Source organism: Myiozetetes cayanensis, unplaced genomic scaffold (genome assembly GCF_022539395.1).
Source record: "Myiozetetes cayanensis isolate MyiCay16 unplaced genomic scaffold, myiCay2020 scf13, whole genome shotgun sequence".
NCBI lineage: Eukaryota > Metazoa > Chordata > Aves > Passeriformes > Tyrannidae > Myiozetetes > Myiozetetes cayanensis.
The window spans coordinates 14,570,380-14,588,213 of NW_026086937.1; the positions used below are offsets into that span (position 1 = coordinate 14,570,380).

The window sequence follows — 17,834 nt, forward strand, 5'->3', positions numbered from 1 at the left end:
TTCTGGTGACTGTACCTTGCAGCCTAGATGTGAATTGCTTGCTTTAAAAAGGCAGCTGCCAAACAGCTTTGCCGAGGCTTTGGAAGAGACGCTAAAGGGAATACAAATTGCTTTCCTCCCCACACAAGATGGTTCTGGAGGACCGGCAAGAGGGAAGCCTGGTAAGATGAGATGAGTTCAGTTCTCACCTTCCATGAGTGAGAATTTAATCTTTGGAGAGGCAGGAGTTAGAGCTCAGCAGAACAGAAAGGTATCCCTCTAACCAGTGAATCCTCCTGCTTTCCCTTTCCCCAGGAATGCTCCTGGCCTGTTCTCTTCTCTTCCTCCCTTCCAGCTCTCAGAAGAGGATCCATTTGCCCTCTGCTTAGGCTTTGGAACTGAAACACACCATGGCTTGTGCCCTACCAGCCTCATGGCAACTTGTCTGCACCCCATGACTTACACTCTATGCCCCAAATTCAGCTTCAGGAATAATCCCCACCTCCCACTCCCAAAGCTCATGGCCAGGCAAGTACTGGAGGCAGCTACTCAGAGAGGGAGCTCAACCTCCCACATTAATAACAGGGTTTCAGGACATGTTCCCTGTCTCACCTGCCTGTGGCCCTACCCTGAGAGGTGATGATAGGAAAGCACATCTTCTTAGATACTCTCTGGCAGGGATAAATATCAACAGCTAGAGAGAAATCATATGGGGAGTGGCTGAGTAAGTCAGTAAGCACAAGTTCTGATATGAAGCAATCTACTAATATGCTATTGGGTAAGAACAAACAAAAGCTCTAGTTCTAAAAGCAGCATTTAATGCATGTAGAGTATATTTCTCAACTCCAGCGTCCCTATGATGTGGGAGAAGATAGACTCAGCCTGGTGACTGATCTCAGCAGTTGCGGTGGAGATCTTATCCCACTTTTCCCCTATCCCACCTTACTTTTATTCTGTTTTCTTTATGTTTGGGTGGAGTTTGAATGGCTCTAGTCATTAATACCTTTTATTTCTGGTTGGTGTACCTAATGGGGGTGGCAAGGTTGGTTGTCGTTTGGCATCTGAGGAGGGGGTTTGACATGGCTGTTGGCTTCATCAGCATAACATCCTGATTCTCCCTTAACAGACAGGTACTGTATGGTCTCAGTAACCCAGTGTTCTCCCATTCAGCTGGGATGAGTATGGAGGGAGCCATGTCGTCTCCATTCCGCACTCCCTTCTGTTTCTCTGAGCAGATGTTTATCATTGTGCTGGGGAGAACGTTGACTTCAGTCCATCCAGGGAGTTGCAGCTGCTTTTCATCATAAAATTCTGAATCCCCTGTAGGTTTAACCCTATCCATCATCCCACAGCATCAATAAAGAGACATGGCCACCTCAGTCTGCTATACATCATGGTCATTGCAAACCCTTCTGTGTGAGAGGACTCCCTCTTTCATGGGATTTTCAGGCCAGCTCACTGCTCCATTACCATGTACACCCACTGTGTTTCACCAGCAGTGGGGTTCCCCTTTGCAATTCTCCAGTAGGGAATAGGAGTTTGCCTTTGCTTTCAGCCCAAGTCAGGAGCCTCACATCCAAATGAAGGGCTGTGCTGTTGTACCTCTGTTACTTCCAGTTTCAATCAATCATCTCCCCATGGCTCTCAGCTAAACAGAAAAGGCAGCTGCCTCACAGCCAGTTGAGATGCCCCTCCACTCTCTGTATTCCCATGCAACCACGCCTAGGCACTCTGGCAATGAGCCACCACCTCTGGGAACAGCATTACCATTCATCAGGATTTGAGAGCGTGTGGGAAGCCCCCTCAGCACCTGACTTTAATATTCCTTCACCCTCCAGGAAGATTCCTGATGAATTTTATTAATACTAGACAACTGTCTATGTTTATTTCAGTGGTAACACAGCAGAGAAAGAAAAAGAAGTACAGACATTTTCCAGAAACAGGGAAAAGCAGAGTATTTTTCAGGGCTGGTTCCTTAGACTTGTAACACAATAAGGATAGGTTCACACTGAATTTGAGCTAAAAATGAAAGCCATAGCAAACCTGTGGCCATGCCTCTTTCTTAAATCTCTAATACATTACAACCTAGCGCAGAACAGCGCAGAGCTTATATGGATGGGGTTTCATGGTGCTCCCAAAGATAAAGTCTGTGTTGACTTCCTTAACTCCTTCTGGTGCAGTGAACTTGAATGTCTGCAACAGCCTGCAGAAGATGATGAAAAGCTCCATCTTGGCCAGCACCTCTCCCAGACAAACACGGTGGCCTGCAGAGGGTGAAGGGAAAGAGAAGTCAGTCCCTGGTAAGGTCTGTAACCAGCACCTGCTTCCCAGCTTTTCACAGGAGCTGTGCTCAGCCTCATCAAGGAACAAAGAGCTTTGCTGAATTTGACGTTTTCTTCTCAGATTGAACTGGGCAAACAATTGAGATCTGCAATCCACCTCTGCAGGACCTGCTTGGATTATAGAAAAAGATACCAGGCTTGCTGCTCAGCAGTTTCTTTCTTCGCTTCCTAAATCTATAGGACTCCCCAGTTCTATGAATGGACTCTCAGTCTCTTGATTCCAAATGAGAAAAACAAGAAAGCATCTTTAGGTCCCCTCACAGCTTCCCCTTAGTATAGGCTGACTTATCTTCACAAATAACAGCAAAAAAACAGAATACAAGAGACATTCTACACCTGATGAAACATTTTCCCACATAATGTCTTCAGTGAAAAAAACTCGTTACAGAAAAACCTTTTCCCAATTTATTAATTAACTCCATGCACGACATAATTCCCAGAGACAGACAGTGACAAACTCTGAAATGTAGTGGTTAGCTCATTCAATTTGGATGTGAGAAATCAATGTTCAAAATGCTCTTCTGCCTAATTTAGTCCAGAAACCTGAGCCTGACATTTTCACATTTCTGCCGAGGGCTCTGACAACCAGGCTATTCCCTCCTTGCATGATACTCAAGAGTTTTTGTTTGTTTAAGCTTCTATAAACTCCCACGGTGGTGAAAGAGTGACTCCCGAAGCTCCACAGGAAAGACATAGCCAGCTGGGATGTATTTGATCAGCTTCCAGATCTTCTATTCATCTTTCTGCACTCATGAATATGGTACTATTTATACAAAATAAATCAGCTCCAGCACAGCAGCCTGCCACAGAACAGCCACTGTAAGAGCATAATCTGGCACATGCAGAGGATGACCAGGGACAACAGTGTAAGGACTCAAGTTCACAAGTGATTGGGAATTCTAGGGCCTTACTCCTTTTACCTTCTCTGCGTTTTCACAAAAATCTAAGAGCAAGTGTTTATACACTTACCAAACAACTTTTTTTTGGCAGTCAGTCATTTTTCTGGCCTGGGAAAACCATGTGCTTCTGTACTTTGAAATTACATTCCCCTTTGTCCTTCTCCACAGCCAAAATAACACAGCTTTACCTAAGCCACACAGGCGGGCTCAGTTCTCAGTGCACCTACCTGCTGAGAAGGCTAAGAAGGCCTCTCGGGTCACAAAATTTCCATCCTTGTCCAAGAAATGACCAGGGTTGAACTGATGAGGGGTCTCCCAGTAGTCAGGGTCAAAAAGAGTAGAGTCTATGTTTGCAATAATTAGAGTGCCCTGAAAGGAAGATGTTGTTGGTGCAGTTCTGCCTCTCAGACATCAAGAAGAAAAGGACACAAACAAATTCCAGCTATAATTCTGCGCATGGAGAGGCCACAGAAATGAAGGATTATTTTATTAGGGAAAAAAAAAAATCAATCTCAAGCAGTTCTGAGGGCTTTTTCTCAAAAAACAAATAAGCAAAGAAACTTCACTATTTCAGGCTCAGAGATTTCCCTGCTATATTCCTTCATGTGCCTTTATTTCCAATCTGTTAGGTGGCAGTTCAGAAGAAACTGGTTATGGGAAAACATCTTCATTATATTTCAAATATGATGCCAAAGAGGTGATAAATAAAAAAAAAAGAAGTCCTAGGTGAATGGAGTAGACGCTTAGTGTTGTCTCAGACATCACCAATGAAGAAAACAGCCCATCTCTCAGTTGTCCACATGACAGGCAATATCCTGGCATTAATAGTCTGTGGCACCTTCCCTATGGACACCACTGTCCATTTCGGGTAAGTCTTCTCTGAGGTCTTGTGGAAGTGTAAGAGCTCAAATGCTTATAAAGTGTTTAAAATCACAGGCTCTTGGAAAGTACACCATCAGCACTCTCACAGAACACTGGTTTAGTTGGGGTGAAACTGGGCTTTTGGCAAGCATTGTCAGTCATTTATTAGAAAAGTCACAGGCCAGAGGGCGTGGCAGGAGAGAAGTGCTGTCTGCCAGTGCCATCACCAACACCCATCCATCCTGAACTGGAGGGAAAAGGGCTTAGTGGTAAACAATACTGCAAGGACCTTAACTCATGGCCAAAGATCACATTGGAATACAAAGGATATCTGTACCTTTGGAAGCCGATACCCCAAAACAGTTGTATCCCTCACTGCTTCTCTAGGAATTGTGATTAAAACAATGCTACTGAAGCGTAAGATCTCATGAATCACAGCATTTGTATACGGCAGCTTCTTCCGATCCTCATAGCAGATGAGATGGGAGGGACTCAGAACAGCATCCAACTCCTTCTGAACTTTTTCTGAAAAGGAAAAAAAATCTGTTATAGATATAAGAACACTATCTAGCTTGAAACAGAGCTTTCATTTCCTTTTTGGATTATAGTAGTGATAGAAAAAATTACAACATATAAATAATTTATACTAATGGTATCTTAAACTCTAAATATGTTTTTATATCTATCTAGTTATGATTTTACTACACTCTATTTCCTAGTTGATAGGTTCTATGTTCAGACCCAAGAGATTTATTGAGCTTTATATTTAAAAGAAGGGGAGCAAACTTTAGCTCAAACAAAAACTTCTTATGAAGAGATCAATTCAGTTAAGCTGTTATTTTTACTCTAGGTAAATACAGACTCACAGCACACCAGTGAGGGTGTTGCAAGGAAGCCATCACAACAAACTGATACACACACGTAATGCTGAGAACTGAAACAGGAAGATATTACAACACCACCACCAATTGTTAATCTCTTTGGGCTGTTATGTCAGCGTCAGTAACTAACACAGCTTATAGAGTCTCAGAAGGTTTAGGGTCATATTTCATACCTAAAACTTACACTAGTAAGCTAAGAGGGTTTTTCCTTTTTATTTTATCAGCATTTGAAAGGTGTATGTGTGCACAGGGTTCTGTTCTTTCAGCATTCTAACACCAAAAGAATGAAAAAAAATATGCTTACAGTACTGAAACAATCTGACAAAAATCAGCAAGACAAAATTCACTATCAGAAGCTGAATATCCCTGAAATTATTTTAAAATATATCTCTGAAATTATTTTGCGACACTAGCTAATTAAAAGTAAACCTTAACAACGCAAAAAAAAAAAGAAAAGAAAAACTTGATCTTAAGAAAAACTTGATCTAGCCAAAAAAAAAAGAAAAAAAAGAAAACAGATAATTATTCAACTTGAATCATACCCATGTTTGTGTCTTCAACTTACCTTGGATGTCAGGATAAGCCAACATATAAAGCAGAGCCCAGCGCAGAGTGGTGGCCGTGGTCTCTGAGCCACCGAAGAAAAGGTCAAAAACAGACTGCACCATGTTGTCTTCATCAAATGTAGAATTGGGGATATTTTTAGTCTACAGGTGTCAAGGAGAAATGTAAAATGGGGTACACCTGTGTAACAGTTAGCACTGAGACAGACAGCAATCACTATATCTATAGGAACAATATTTCTGTAGGGCAGAGAAAAAATACAGGTACCTGAGCAGAACACAGGTATAGGCAAAGACTTTCCTCAGATAAGTACCCTGATACTGTTATGCTGCCTTTTGTTTTCTTCCACAGCAGAAAAACACATTTTAAGTATAATATATATGTTATCCTTTCAAAATATTCATACTTGGTTTCAGAGTAGAGACTGACATCATTTTAAGATTGTTCTGATAATCATACAGTACTACTAAGCCCAAAAAGTAATAAAAGCAAATATCAATAAGGCACAAAGAATCAGAATTAGGCAGGCCTCTAAATACCTCTACCTTTCCAAGGTCCTCCCTACCATCCACTGCCCAGCCCTCACTAAGGACTCCACAGGATGAAAACAAGCCAATGAAAAATAATATGTGCTACTAGAACAAGTTATTGAACAAACTATTCGAAGGTCATATTCTGAATTTGACAGCAGAGCTTTTAAGCTGTAGTTGTAGAGCTCTGTACTAATGCTGGTGTGTACTGACAACTGCAGGGAAGGGACAGAGAACCCTTTATGTCTGGATCTGCATCACATACAGCATGAATTACTCACTTTCTCTATATGATCCAGGTAAAAGTCAATGAAATCTTCTGGTTCACCTGTTCTGCCTTTTTCCCTGTGGCTTTTTATTTCCTGCCTTACAAAGGAATGGACAAAATCCCGTGAAAATTTTGCTTTCTGTAGAGATCCTGAGAGATGTTCTGCAGCCCAGGGGAAAAGTTCACACATCTGTGGAGCAAGCATTCAACATAGAGACAATAAGTGAAAACCGTATGAGAAGACTTGTGATACAGATACAGTGTGGACATTTTTTATGTAAATTGCTGAAATATTTTCTCTGGGGAAAATGCCGTATCATCAAAGAGAAATGTTTGGTACATGTGGGGTACATGAACACACACTAAAACCCCAAATCAAAGAGAGCACAGTTTCCACCCTGGAGTCTTTCCTATCCTTACTGCATAACTCCACTTATATTTGCCCTGTTAACTCACCAACATAATAATCTGCTTTTTCAGATAGATGTAAAGTATTATGATTAATAAATCTCATATTAATAAACATTTATCTCTATTACCTTAGCACACAGGAAAAAAAAATTCAGTCTCTTTCATTCTCACACAAAGTGTATCACCTCTTCACGTTAACAATCTTGGTGTTTTTATTACAGAAAAGTTCAGTATCCCAAGTACAGTGCCTTTGCTGGGACATTCTAATAAAGATTATTCATATAATATTCATAATTGAATTATGTCAAACCCAAAGCACTGCAAGTCCAGTTGATATTCACAGTCAAAGATTTTATCAGCATTAAATAATGCAATAACTATCATCATAGCTATCATTATATAATTATATTGCAATAAATAATGTGCTTGATATGCAATTTGCATATTAAATAAGTAATTTTCTCACATAATAAATGCGGCTGTTCCCAAAAGCCACAATAGAATTGTATGCTTCAATCAGCTGACGGAAGGTTTCATCCTCTAGGGAGAAGCGATGTCCAAAAACCACAGCACAGATCACATTAGAGACAGCATGGACAATGGGGAAGGAAGGGTCAACAGCTTTTCCTGTAGACAGAGAAAAGCATTCATCTCCAAAGCACTTCCTTTACCTCCTTTGCTATTTGGGAAACAAGATCACCATGACATTTTATAATAGATGTCCTCTATGACATTTAGACTGTTACTCACAAACATAAAATTCACTGGTAAATGTAACAAAAGATAAACCTCACTCAAAAATAAGGATGGCAAGGCACCAAATCTTTAACTCCCAGTGTTAGAGGGGTTTTGTTTGCTTTCCTTCTTTTCTTTCTCTTTTTTTTTTTTTTTTTTTTTTTGAATAATCTCAGTCTTGGTGTTGATCGCAAAAGTACATATTGCTGAGGTCTGAGAGTCAAACAGTTTTGATTGCACTCTAAATCTAAGATGTGCCCAAACCCACTCTATTCTGGAACAAAAAGTATCTTCACCCTCAGAGTCCTGAAGACAACGTGTCAGTTCCCAAGCACTGTGCCAAAGCCATACCATCTTTGTCTCTGAAGAACTCGACCAGGTAATGGGCCTCAGTTTGTATCCCGCGCTCCATTCCTTTATTCCCCATTCCCAGTTTTCGGAGAGCTCCAATTCCAAAATGCCTCTGTTGTTTCCAGATGAGACCATTTGAGACCAAGATACCTTCAACCAACAAGAACCAATTTTATGTCACGTTAGCATTCATATAATTGTAAATGATAAGCACCATAAGAATCACCTTCTCATCATGCTGCCACTCAAAGAGGAGAGTCACATCAGAGCAGTGTTCTTTTAATTGTATGTTATTAGAGGCAGAGTAAACAACTTGGTTAAGATGTTCCCAGCCCTGCAAAAAACCCACTCAGGTATCTGGCCTCACCCATCTGCTTTCCAAACCTAGTCCTGTTCTTCCTGAAGCATCCAAGAACAGCAGTCATTGCTCAAACCTCCACCCAGCAGCCTGCTGAAAGCTGCAATGATGTGGGTTGATTGTTGCCTTATTTGCACAGGCTTTGGAAAAATTTAATCATTCCCTTTATCAGTATAGAAAGGTTTGTAGCCCAGTTCATGCAATCTCTTACAAGACCTCATTTATTCTCTTGTACAATCTTCTAATACGATTAATACTTGTAAGCTGTGCTTGCCAACATCCCCGAGTGAACACTGCGTCCTTACAGATGTTGCCACATGTTAACTCTGCAGGAATGGTAAATGCAGTTTTCCTCAACCAAAAGTAAGTTCAGGTTTCTTCCACTTGGAAACCTGGTGGTATCTCTGATCAAGCTACTCACAGCCAACAGAGAGATTTCTGTGGAGGTTAGTGGGGAGGTCTGGGCATTTCCTGTGCTTGAGCTACTCAGCCTTACGCAAAACGTCTGGATATCATCACATCTCCCTGTTGCTTACGCTCCAAAATAAAAAGCCTTTAGTGAATAGAGTGGATAATTGGTTCTGAGCTCACACTATCTATGCTACAAAGTCTCTGGCTTTTAGGGATCCTGCTTCTACCAGGCTGTTTACATCACATACTGAGCTGTTGCCCTGGTCCAGGTCCCTCCTGGAAAGACAGCGAATCCAAGGAAAGAACCACCCAGCAAAAACCAGAGAAGGAAGAACAGGCTTTAGCCAGTCTGCAAACTGCTTCCTGGGACCAGAGTTCAGCTACTTTTCTCCACAGCACCCAGATAAAAAGTGTCAATACAGATCCTTCCAAATGGCTCCAGACTTAATACTTAATAATCTCTATTCCTTAAAGATGTTTTTCTCTACTTTTATTAGCTCGTACTATAACTTAAATGTTTCCAGATTGTAAATAACATGCAAGAAATCCTGACTGAGGATAAAAGCATGTGCTCTATATACTTCTGGATGGAAGTAAGTTCAATTATTTCTGTTTTAAACACAGAACTGCCTTTATTCTCCATCCACCACATTTCAGCAGTGTCTCTGATGGCACAATAAGAAGCTCTGAACAACGATACGTTGCACCTACACTCTGGCTAATACATTTAAATCCCCAATCATCTTCCTGTGACTTTTGTACTTCGGAACAAGGCTAGATCTTATTCACAGCACTGCACATCCTTTCCTACAGCAACCTTTGCTCTAAACAAACAGCTGGGAGCGTAAAGAATTACTTGAGACTCATCTTGCAAAGGAGGTTGCAAGCTCAGAATTATTTCAAACTGGGACATGCAGACAACACTAAGAATTAACAAATAAGACCTAGCTACATATAAATATTGCTGCTTTGGTGAGATTCTGAAACACATATGTGACAGTGGGACTTTGGAGACCACTTAGGGTAATGCTACAGAATTATATGATTCACCTTGAGCAGACAGAATAAGTCAACTGGGAACTTCCAGTAAGAAAAACATGAGAGGAAGCAAAGAAAGTCAAGGATGAAGTCCTGCCCCAGACATGAACATCTTACCCTTTCCATTTGCAAATCTGTTGAAGACATAGGTCTGTAGTCGCCCGGAAACATCCTCTGAGTTGGTGGTGAGACCGTTCTTCACAGCTTGGAACCCATAGAGCACCACCATAGGTCTGTGACCCAACCACAGGGTGCAGATGTTGCCATAGGTTTTTGCCAGCTGCAGGTTAGATCAATGCCAAAAAAATACCCATGGCAGAAACATCAGCCAGCATGCACACATGGTAGGCTGCTCTCTTCCAGCATGACGTTACTCAGGAGTTCAGGAGATGAAAAGGGACAGTGGTTGTGTTTTGCAGTGGGGGTGCCTACCAAAAAGGCTCTGGGCTCTTTCTGGGAACACACAATTTACAGAAATGGGAGCAGTGAAAGAATAAACCCTCTTCCCCTTTTTAACACTTGCCCTGGATTGCCCTTGCAATAGTAACCATTAGGTAAATGCCTCTGAGTACCTATATGAGCTTTCATGTGAAATTTCACCTGCCCTTTCTTCATTACAATTTTCAACTCAGGCAACAACCAGAACTTCTTGAAATTATGTATTCCAGGTGTAACTCTCCTTCTAGTACTGCAGATTTCAAGTTTCAGTGGCAGGAACTCTTTCCCTCTTATACACTGCCACCAACTGAGGCATCTGAGCATAGATCCCACCTCTGGGTAGTGATGGGGGCTGCTCTCAGGCAGTGCTGTGGGTATTCTGAAAGGACAAAATCCCTGACTCTAGACAAAGAAACAGTACAGCTCTATCCTCTCACAGTAATGAACATGTACCCATCAGAAAAATTAGGACCTCAATTAAGACCTTTTAAGTTCTCTTTTCCTGAAGCCAGCCTTCTCCAGCTGCAGCCAGGCAACCCCCTGACCTCCAGGCTGCCCTTAGCACATAAGGAAAGGTCGCAACTTGAAAAATATATCAACACACTGGATTCTTTTGTGATGTTTTGGCTCAGTGGTGGATGTTGAAAACCGAAAGCATCTGTATTAACATGCTTAGATGGATCTAATTCTTCCCATTAGGTCTTTCCTTTCACCATCATTTACACCCTTAGCTTGTCTGCAAGGAGCACATCCCAGACTGGGCTCCAGAGAAACAACAGAGCAAAGGATTTGGCTGCATACAGAATACAATCTTATCTCCATTCCATGACAGCAGAAGACATCCTGGTGTCCTTTTCACATCTTCTGAATTCAAGACACCTTGTTTTAAAAGATTTTCAATACGTGCCTGTGGTCCGAAATCTGAGAATCACTTTTTTCTTTCAAGGCCAAACACTCCCTTAAAAACAGAAGTCTTTTTTGAAGCAAATCTGCTGTCTTCAGTTCTGTTTAAGTTACATATGTACCAGCTTTCATATGAATCACACTGTCTGCAGATTTTACTTAACTGGTTTAGACACCTAATTTAACTTCCACAAGCTATCCTCTCTCAGGATTAAGTTCTCCCTGCTACCACAGCAGTCCATCAACAGCCACCACCACTTTTTTATGGGTTTTGCCTCAATAGCTCTTTAGGTCACATCTATACACATACCTTTCTCAGGCTCCCATGATCAGCTCTAAACTTTATCCACCACGTGCTTCCAATGATGGGAAATGGGGTCGGTCCAGGAGGAAAACCACGACTCTTCCATTGCAAAATCAGGAACTGTGCACTCAGAAGAAACAAAAACAGGGATATGAGAATGACACTTATCATCATTTCACACCTCCAAACTCTTATCACTAAGAAAGCTGCTATGAATCTGTCTGTTGAAATGACTCTGTATTGTTCTTCTTAAGTCTTCCCTAGCAAAATGAAGCTTTCTGAATTTTTCACCTCCCTTCTTTCTTACTACTCTTCCTGATCCAAGAAAATGAGAAGTCTTCCCATTCTTGAGTGTATTTAATACATCACTGTGCTGCAATATGCTAATAGCTACCATGACTTTAAGATCCAGTAGAGGCTAGAAGGCAGAAACCTCAGCCAGAAACATCCCTTTGAGCAATCAATCAGTTTGATGGAAGATGTCACTCAAAACACTGATTATGTGCACACCAAGAGCTCAGGTACAAAGCTGCAGCTGTCAGACAGCTACAGACAAGAACAGGAGCACTCACCAGGTAGCATTTTTGGGGGAGGGGCAAAAGCAAGCAGTCAGTAGCCTTGTGCAAGAGTGGGTGCCAATGCAGACTTGGGAACCAAGAGCAATGAGGTATTGTAATCTGAGTTTTCACAGTAAACAATACAGATGAACTGCAAAGAGAACAGTGAAGGATCAAACATAATTAACGCTATTGACAAAAAGCGTAACAGAACTCGTACCCCAGCTCATCACTGTTAGGTCCCAGGAGCTGCCTCACAGCACATTCCCCCTCAGCTGTGTGTTTGGAGCAACGGTTCCCAACAGTGGTTGCTCAGGGCCTGGCAGGTTTCTGATGTGCTAGGAGAGGGGAGGTTGCTGTGTGCAGTCTCGGGGGTCTGTAAGAATCCCAGGAGAACAAGTGCACTTGCTTTTTCTCATTTTACATGTGGAAAGGCCCTGGTGAGATAGCACTGCCAGCGATATAGGTCTTCAGAACAGCACAGGGATGTGTTCTGCAACCTGATGGGCTGCGCTTTACCTTGTGCCAATGACTTCACTGGCAGCAGCAGCCCAGTGAGGCAGTCCCACTGCACTCCTCTGGGAACACAAGAGCCTTTACTTTCGGTCTGCTCAAATTCTGCCAGAAGCAGTACACTGTCTCCTCACACAGAGTACAGGAGGGCAGGGAGCACAGGCCAATGCTTTTCAGGGATCACCATACCCCTGGATGAAAGAGTCCTGTTGCTTGTTCAGAAGCACAGACTGACAGCTCTTTTTCATACCAGGTCTAGAGATGGATGCCTCCCTCAGCAGCCAAGGTTTTCAAAGTCCCTGTTGGGACTGAGTTCTTGTCCACTATGAGGTTTTATGCATTTGCTTCTGCCTTCTCTCAGTAGCAGGAGTCCTGCTCAGCCACAATTAATGCCAGAGCCTGTAAATCTTTGCTTTATTTTGAATTCACAGTACCTGAAGCAGCACATACAAAGACTTCCTCAACACATACACACACAAAAAGAACCCTGCAAACAGGAGCAGTTTTTAGTAGATTTCTAGAGTGCAGCACGTGGAACTTGCTGTTTGGGGTGTTGGTATCAAGCTGCCTCATGAAGAACAGACCTTATAGGAATGGGGCTGCACAGTGCTCCCCAAAGGAGAGCTTCTCTAACTCCATCAGGCAGAATGAAGCTAAATCCCTGCAAAAGGCTGCATGAGATAAAGATCTCCTTGTGTACCCACTCCTTGCCCAAAAATATACATAGCCCTGCAGAAAGGACATGAAAGGGCAATTAATGCTCTCAATTGCTGCCTCCACCACACTCCCTGCTATCTTGCCCTGCACTTCCTCCAAGGCTGTTGTTCCTCCTCAGAGCAGAGCTGTCCCTGAGGGCTGTCATTCTCTCTCAAGATTTGCTGCCTAAAAAAACCTCAACCCATCTTTGCAACTCCACTTGCACAATCCATTGGTGTTATTTACTAGCTGGCAGAAAGGACATAAGGCACATTTGGAAAGATGTTTTCACATTGTATTCATTCATTGAAGTTCTTCAGTAGCATTCAAGGTACCTTCTCTCTACCCATGTTGAGAAAGGCAAGAATATTTCTCTGGAGAAAAAAAATTCTTTCCTCACACAAGAATTAATCTGGGTTGGACTCCAGAAGTTTCTTCCAGTGCTCAGGAATCAGTCAGGACAGTATATATTTGCAATAGCCACACTGTCCTGCAAGCAAGGAGGTCTCCCTAGGCTGGTCTCCCTGGGAAAGTCATCCAAACAAGCCTTACTTTGAATTTTCTGTTATGTCCACAACTTTTGACATTCCAAGTGCAAGAAGTAGCCAACAGGCTACTAGACCTCACTCTGAAAAACTGTCAAAAAGAATGCTGAAGCTGAAAATACTCAAACATTAGGAAATGCCATAATTAAGACTGTCTGCACAATATCCATTACTTCTTCCTGACACTTTAGTGAGAGAAGGGTAAATGACTTGTACTATGGTTTAGCCTATGAAATTCTCGTCTCTCTTCAGTTCCTCTGCAGCTGACTGCAGAGCACTGCCAAGATTCTACAGCACTGCACAAACCAGTGAGACTGAAAGGGCACCAGGCCTTTGTAGCTCTCACACCGTCAGGACGTACAGTGGCACAGCACCTGTGGAAGGTCAGCATTGCTTTCATTTAAGTAGCACTGCACTACAAAACCAAACCAAACCAAACAAACAGCCCAAATGAAAGACAGCAACAACAAAAACAATGGAAAAACAACATGAGGAATGTTTACAACAGTCACTTTCCTTCCTAATATCTAGGGCTCTTGCTTTTAGTAATCCCGCTCTCCCTGCATGCCAGTGATGCACTGACTCAATCTGCTACACCCTCAGAAAATGAAATGAAAATTAATAAATTAACAATCAGCCTTTAATGATAAATCTCTCTAAGATTACATATACCAACTGTTTTTACTTTGGGATGTCTGGATTAGGTATTACTAGCAGGAAGAGAAAGTGATGGTTATTACAATTCATTGTAATGCAGAGTGATAGTATTTAAATTAACTCAGTTAATGTGCACAAATTGTGAATTAAGGACCAAAATACAAACAAAGGAATGGTGAGATTAAGCAGGTAGAGGCAGGTGTTTACAGAGAACCTTTTTGCAAGGAGGTTGTTTTGGGGAAATTCAGTTTTCCTTCTTCCAGTATCTTCCTTAGATGTGAGCAGTACCTCTCCATGCAAGTTGCTCTTTATTATCTGACAGTGTCCCAAGAGCTCACAGGTAGAGATGGCAGATGTTCGGTCAGCTCAGAAAATCTCCTTTTCTAATGGTATTTTTAGACTATAGGAGTGGGAAGAAAATACAGGGAAAGAACACAACAGAAACAGTCATACCTGCCATCTACAACTTGGCTTTTGTTAGTCATTCTTCAAGTTCTTTTGAAAAGTGAATGTCAGGGTTGATTAGGCCCAGAGAGATAAAGTAAGTTCCTGAGAGTCACAGACAAGCTATGAACAGATCCAGGAACAGAATTTGAAGTTCTCAAGTCTTATTCCAATACTTTGTCTATGCAACCTAAATAGCTCATCAATCTTCAGGTCCCAACACCGCAGATAATAGCAGGAAAAGCTATCAAATTTATTTATAATGCATGCAAGCAAAGTTCTCTTCCTGAACTGAACAGAAACACAGAATGAGAACTTCATTTGCTCCCATTTCTCAGTCTCATGTTCACTCCAGCTCTGTGCTCTAAGCCACGCTCTCCCTCTCTCAGTGCTTGCCTGGACAAACTCTGTGAAACTCTCTTTCCTCAGAGAAATTCTGACCCCAGTGACCAACCAACAGCTCCTGAGTTGAAGCTCTTGAAAGACCAAGGAGTGCAGGGGAGGAAGGAACAGTTATGTCGAGAAATCCAAAATAGTGTCTCCATTGGGAAATAAACAAAACCAACAACAACAAAATAACAAACTCACAGAAAAAGCCAAAACCTGCTTAGCAATGTCTGCTCTGTTTAGCTTGACACCAGGCCAGGCAGCAAGCACATTACATGCACAGCTTGGAACCAGGCAGTGTTTTCTAATACGTGCTGAGCCTGTCTCTGCAACACACAAAAAACGAGCCCTGGTTTATTTATGGCAGAGCACATGGCACACACCCTGGGCAGAGGTGAGCCAGGAACCCTTTCCACCCCACAAACACCATGTTCATCCATTTGCTTTGCACCTTTCTGAAGATGCTGTCCTTTCCCTGTCCTCCTCAGCTGCTGTATTTGCTTCCCACTCCTATGGCCTGAAACCTTCATCACAAATGCAGGTTTCCTCATCTGTCCAAAACAACCACACTTAATATCTGTCATCTTAACTGGTGAGCTCTTGCAATAGTATTTGTGTCAGAGGAGATCAAGCAAGATTTATGCTAAGAGCTACTGCTCACATATACTGAAAGCACTAAAATACACAAGATTGAAAGAGCTTCCTTGCTTTTCCCTTCCTTGCGAGCTTCAGCACAAGCTTTTGTGAAATAACTTCACCTCAGCCTACCGTCAGCATACCCACAGGTCTCACCTAGCAGCAGGAAAACACACTGCCCACAGTGTCCAGAACATAAGGCTCAGGTTAACCCTCTTGGTGGGCCAAGCCTTACTCAGCAGGACTTCTTTCTTTTTGTTTTCTTTTTTTTTTTTTAAGTTGCATCATAATCACCCTCATTAATAGGCAGCCTCAAGGCTTAAGTCACCTTAATTCTGGTAGTCTTAAGTGTATAAATCATACCCTCATTGATGGCATGCATGCTTCAACAGCTTTCAGGGGGTGCAAAGCTTGCAAACTTAACCAATGATTCTGTGCACAAGCAAGAAATAGAATCGCACTTGCTGTCTTTTAACCAGGTGGGACCAGCTGGACAAAGCTAGAACAAAAAAAAACATATGAAGAAATGAAATTCTGATGCACTTAAGAGGCAAGTCAAGTTAGTTAGATAATTTCATCAAGTAACTCACTTTAAAGTCTCAAATAGCATCAAAATCTGAAAAACTGGGGGGTAAATGACTGTTCAATAGCATAACTCAGTAACACTGCAATTTTTGGTAAGCATATCAACCGACATGTCTGAATTGACTGACAAAACCATAAAATTTACTGAATTTCAAATTGCTTCTCTCCGTTTTTTGTCTTTTTAACTCTGTAAGTATAAGACATAGAACCATGCTGCTGAAAATGATGCTTATTAAACTTTACTGTTTCCATTTCTCTGCCCCAAAACATAAACAAATAGATAAAAAAGGTACACAGACATGGTCCTTGCCCTCTGATTGCTGCTCCACTTCCACACTTTCTGGAAAAGCATTTGCACATGCAGCCCACCAAAGCAGAAGACCTGCATGAAACTGCAAAGAGCAGTCAAGTGGTGGTTGTTCAGAAAAGTAAGGCAAGAAAATGCTGCAGTGTCGCTGCTGCTCTGCAGCCCCCTGACACTGCCCCTGTATTTCCTGTTTGCATCTGAAATTATTACAATCCACTAGAGAAAAAAAAAAAAAAAAAAAGACAAATTCTCATCTACATCTTTTTCAAGACTGAATGATGCAAGATTGCATTTAGCACATGTTCTTCTACTAACCCCCAAACAGAAAAAACTGAACTCATTAGAAAACTAACTGAAATTAGTATCCACACCTATAACTCAGTTTCTTGAAGTTTAATGCAGTTCTTAGGAAGCCCATGGATAGCATTAAACCTTTATATTTCATTATCATAATGTACACTGAGGGCAGTCAATAACCTTGATCTTGCAGAAACTTTATGAGCTGAAAACTGCAGACTGGAAAATTCAGCAAGCCTGCTCAGAGAAATTATGATAAAAAATTTGGAAACAGGCAACTTGTGCAATTGTATGGATTCCCTTAATCTCCTATATAGACTTGAAAATATACCACAGCATTAGCTGAGTTCTTGAACCAAGTGTCAAAAAGTCAAATCTAGTATATCAGCAAGTATGAAAAGTAAGTCTCTTAAGTTCATGTTTGCTACACATTGGTACAAATCTCTCCTGAAAGCTTATGGGGTCCACAAATCAGTAAAAATTAAAAGTTTTTCCCCTTTCTTAAGTTCATTTGCTCTGTTCCACAGATCAAATAGAACCTGTGCATTGTTTCATTTCCAAAATTTGCATCAGAAGAGTTTCAAACTTCGAATTAAAAAAATGAAAAAAAAAAATTAGAAAACACTGAACAATCTGTTGGACAAAAAAATAACCTGTTACTAGTGTTCCACATAACTTAACCTAGAATATGATAAAAGAAGAAAGTAAATACTCACCTTATTAATTATTAAATTGCCTTTTTTTGTGATTAAAGACATTAATTTAGCTTGATACTGCATTAATTCAGTTCTTTTTCATCTCAGAGACCATATTCTAACACACAGGTATTGTGCAGATGTTTTCTCTTCTTCTATAAAGAAACCACATGATATTATAGTATTTCAGAACAGTAAGAAATAGTGCATGTAAATGTTTAACTACAGGAAACTGCTTGAGG

At 41.4% G+C, this 17,834-nt stretch overlaps 1 protein-coding gene across 1 annotated transcript; it reads right to left on the reverse strand.

Moving 5' to 3' along the window:
• Positions 1 to 2,064: 2,064 nt before the first annotated feature.
• LOC126636199 (cytochrome P450 2J4-like) lies at positions 2,065 to 11,444 on the reverse strand. The gene is made up of 9 exons (XM_050308149.1): positions 11,280 to 11,444; positions 9,746 to 9,908; positions 7,822 to 7,971; positions 7,202 to 7,362; positions 6,338 to 6,514; positions 5,528 to 5,669; positions 4,419 to 4,606; positions 3,448 to 3,589; positions 2,065 to 2,243 (listed from the first exon to the last, which is right to left on the reverse strand). The coding sequence occupies exons 1-9, from the start codon at positions 11,442 to 11,444 to the stop codon at positions 2,065 to 2,067; spliced, it is 1,467 nt and encodes a 488-aa protein (XP_050164106.1).
• Positions 11,445 to 17,834: the final 6,390 nt, after the last annotated feature.

Excerpts from the sequence above, each read along its gene's own strand:
- LOC126636199 (XM_050308149.1), bottom strand. The coding sequence starts at position 11,444 with ATGATAAGTGTCATTCTCATATCCCTGTTTTTGTTTCTTCTGAGTGCA. Across the intron at positions 7,972-9,745 it reads CAGATTTGCAAATGGAAAGG|GTATCTTGGTCTCAAATGGT; the intron begins GTAAGATGTTCA and ends TGTTGGTTGAAG. Across the intron at positions 2,244-3,447 it reads CTTCTTAGCCTTCTCAGCAG|GCCACCGTGTTTGTCTGGGA; the intron begins GTAGGTGCACTG and ends CACCCTCTGCAG.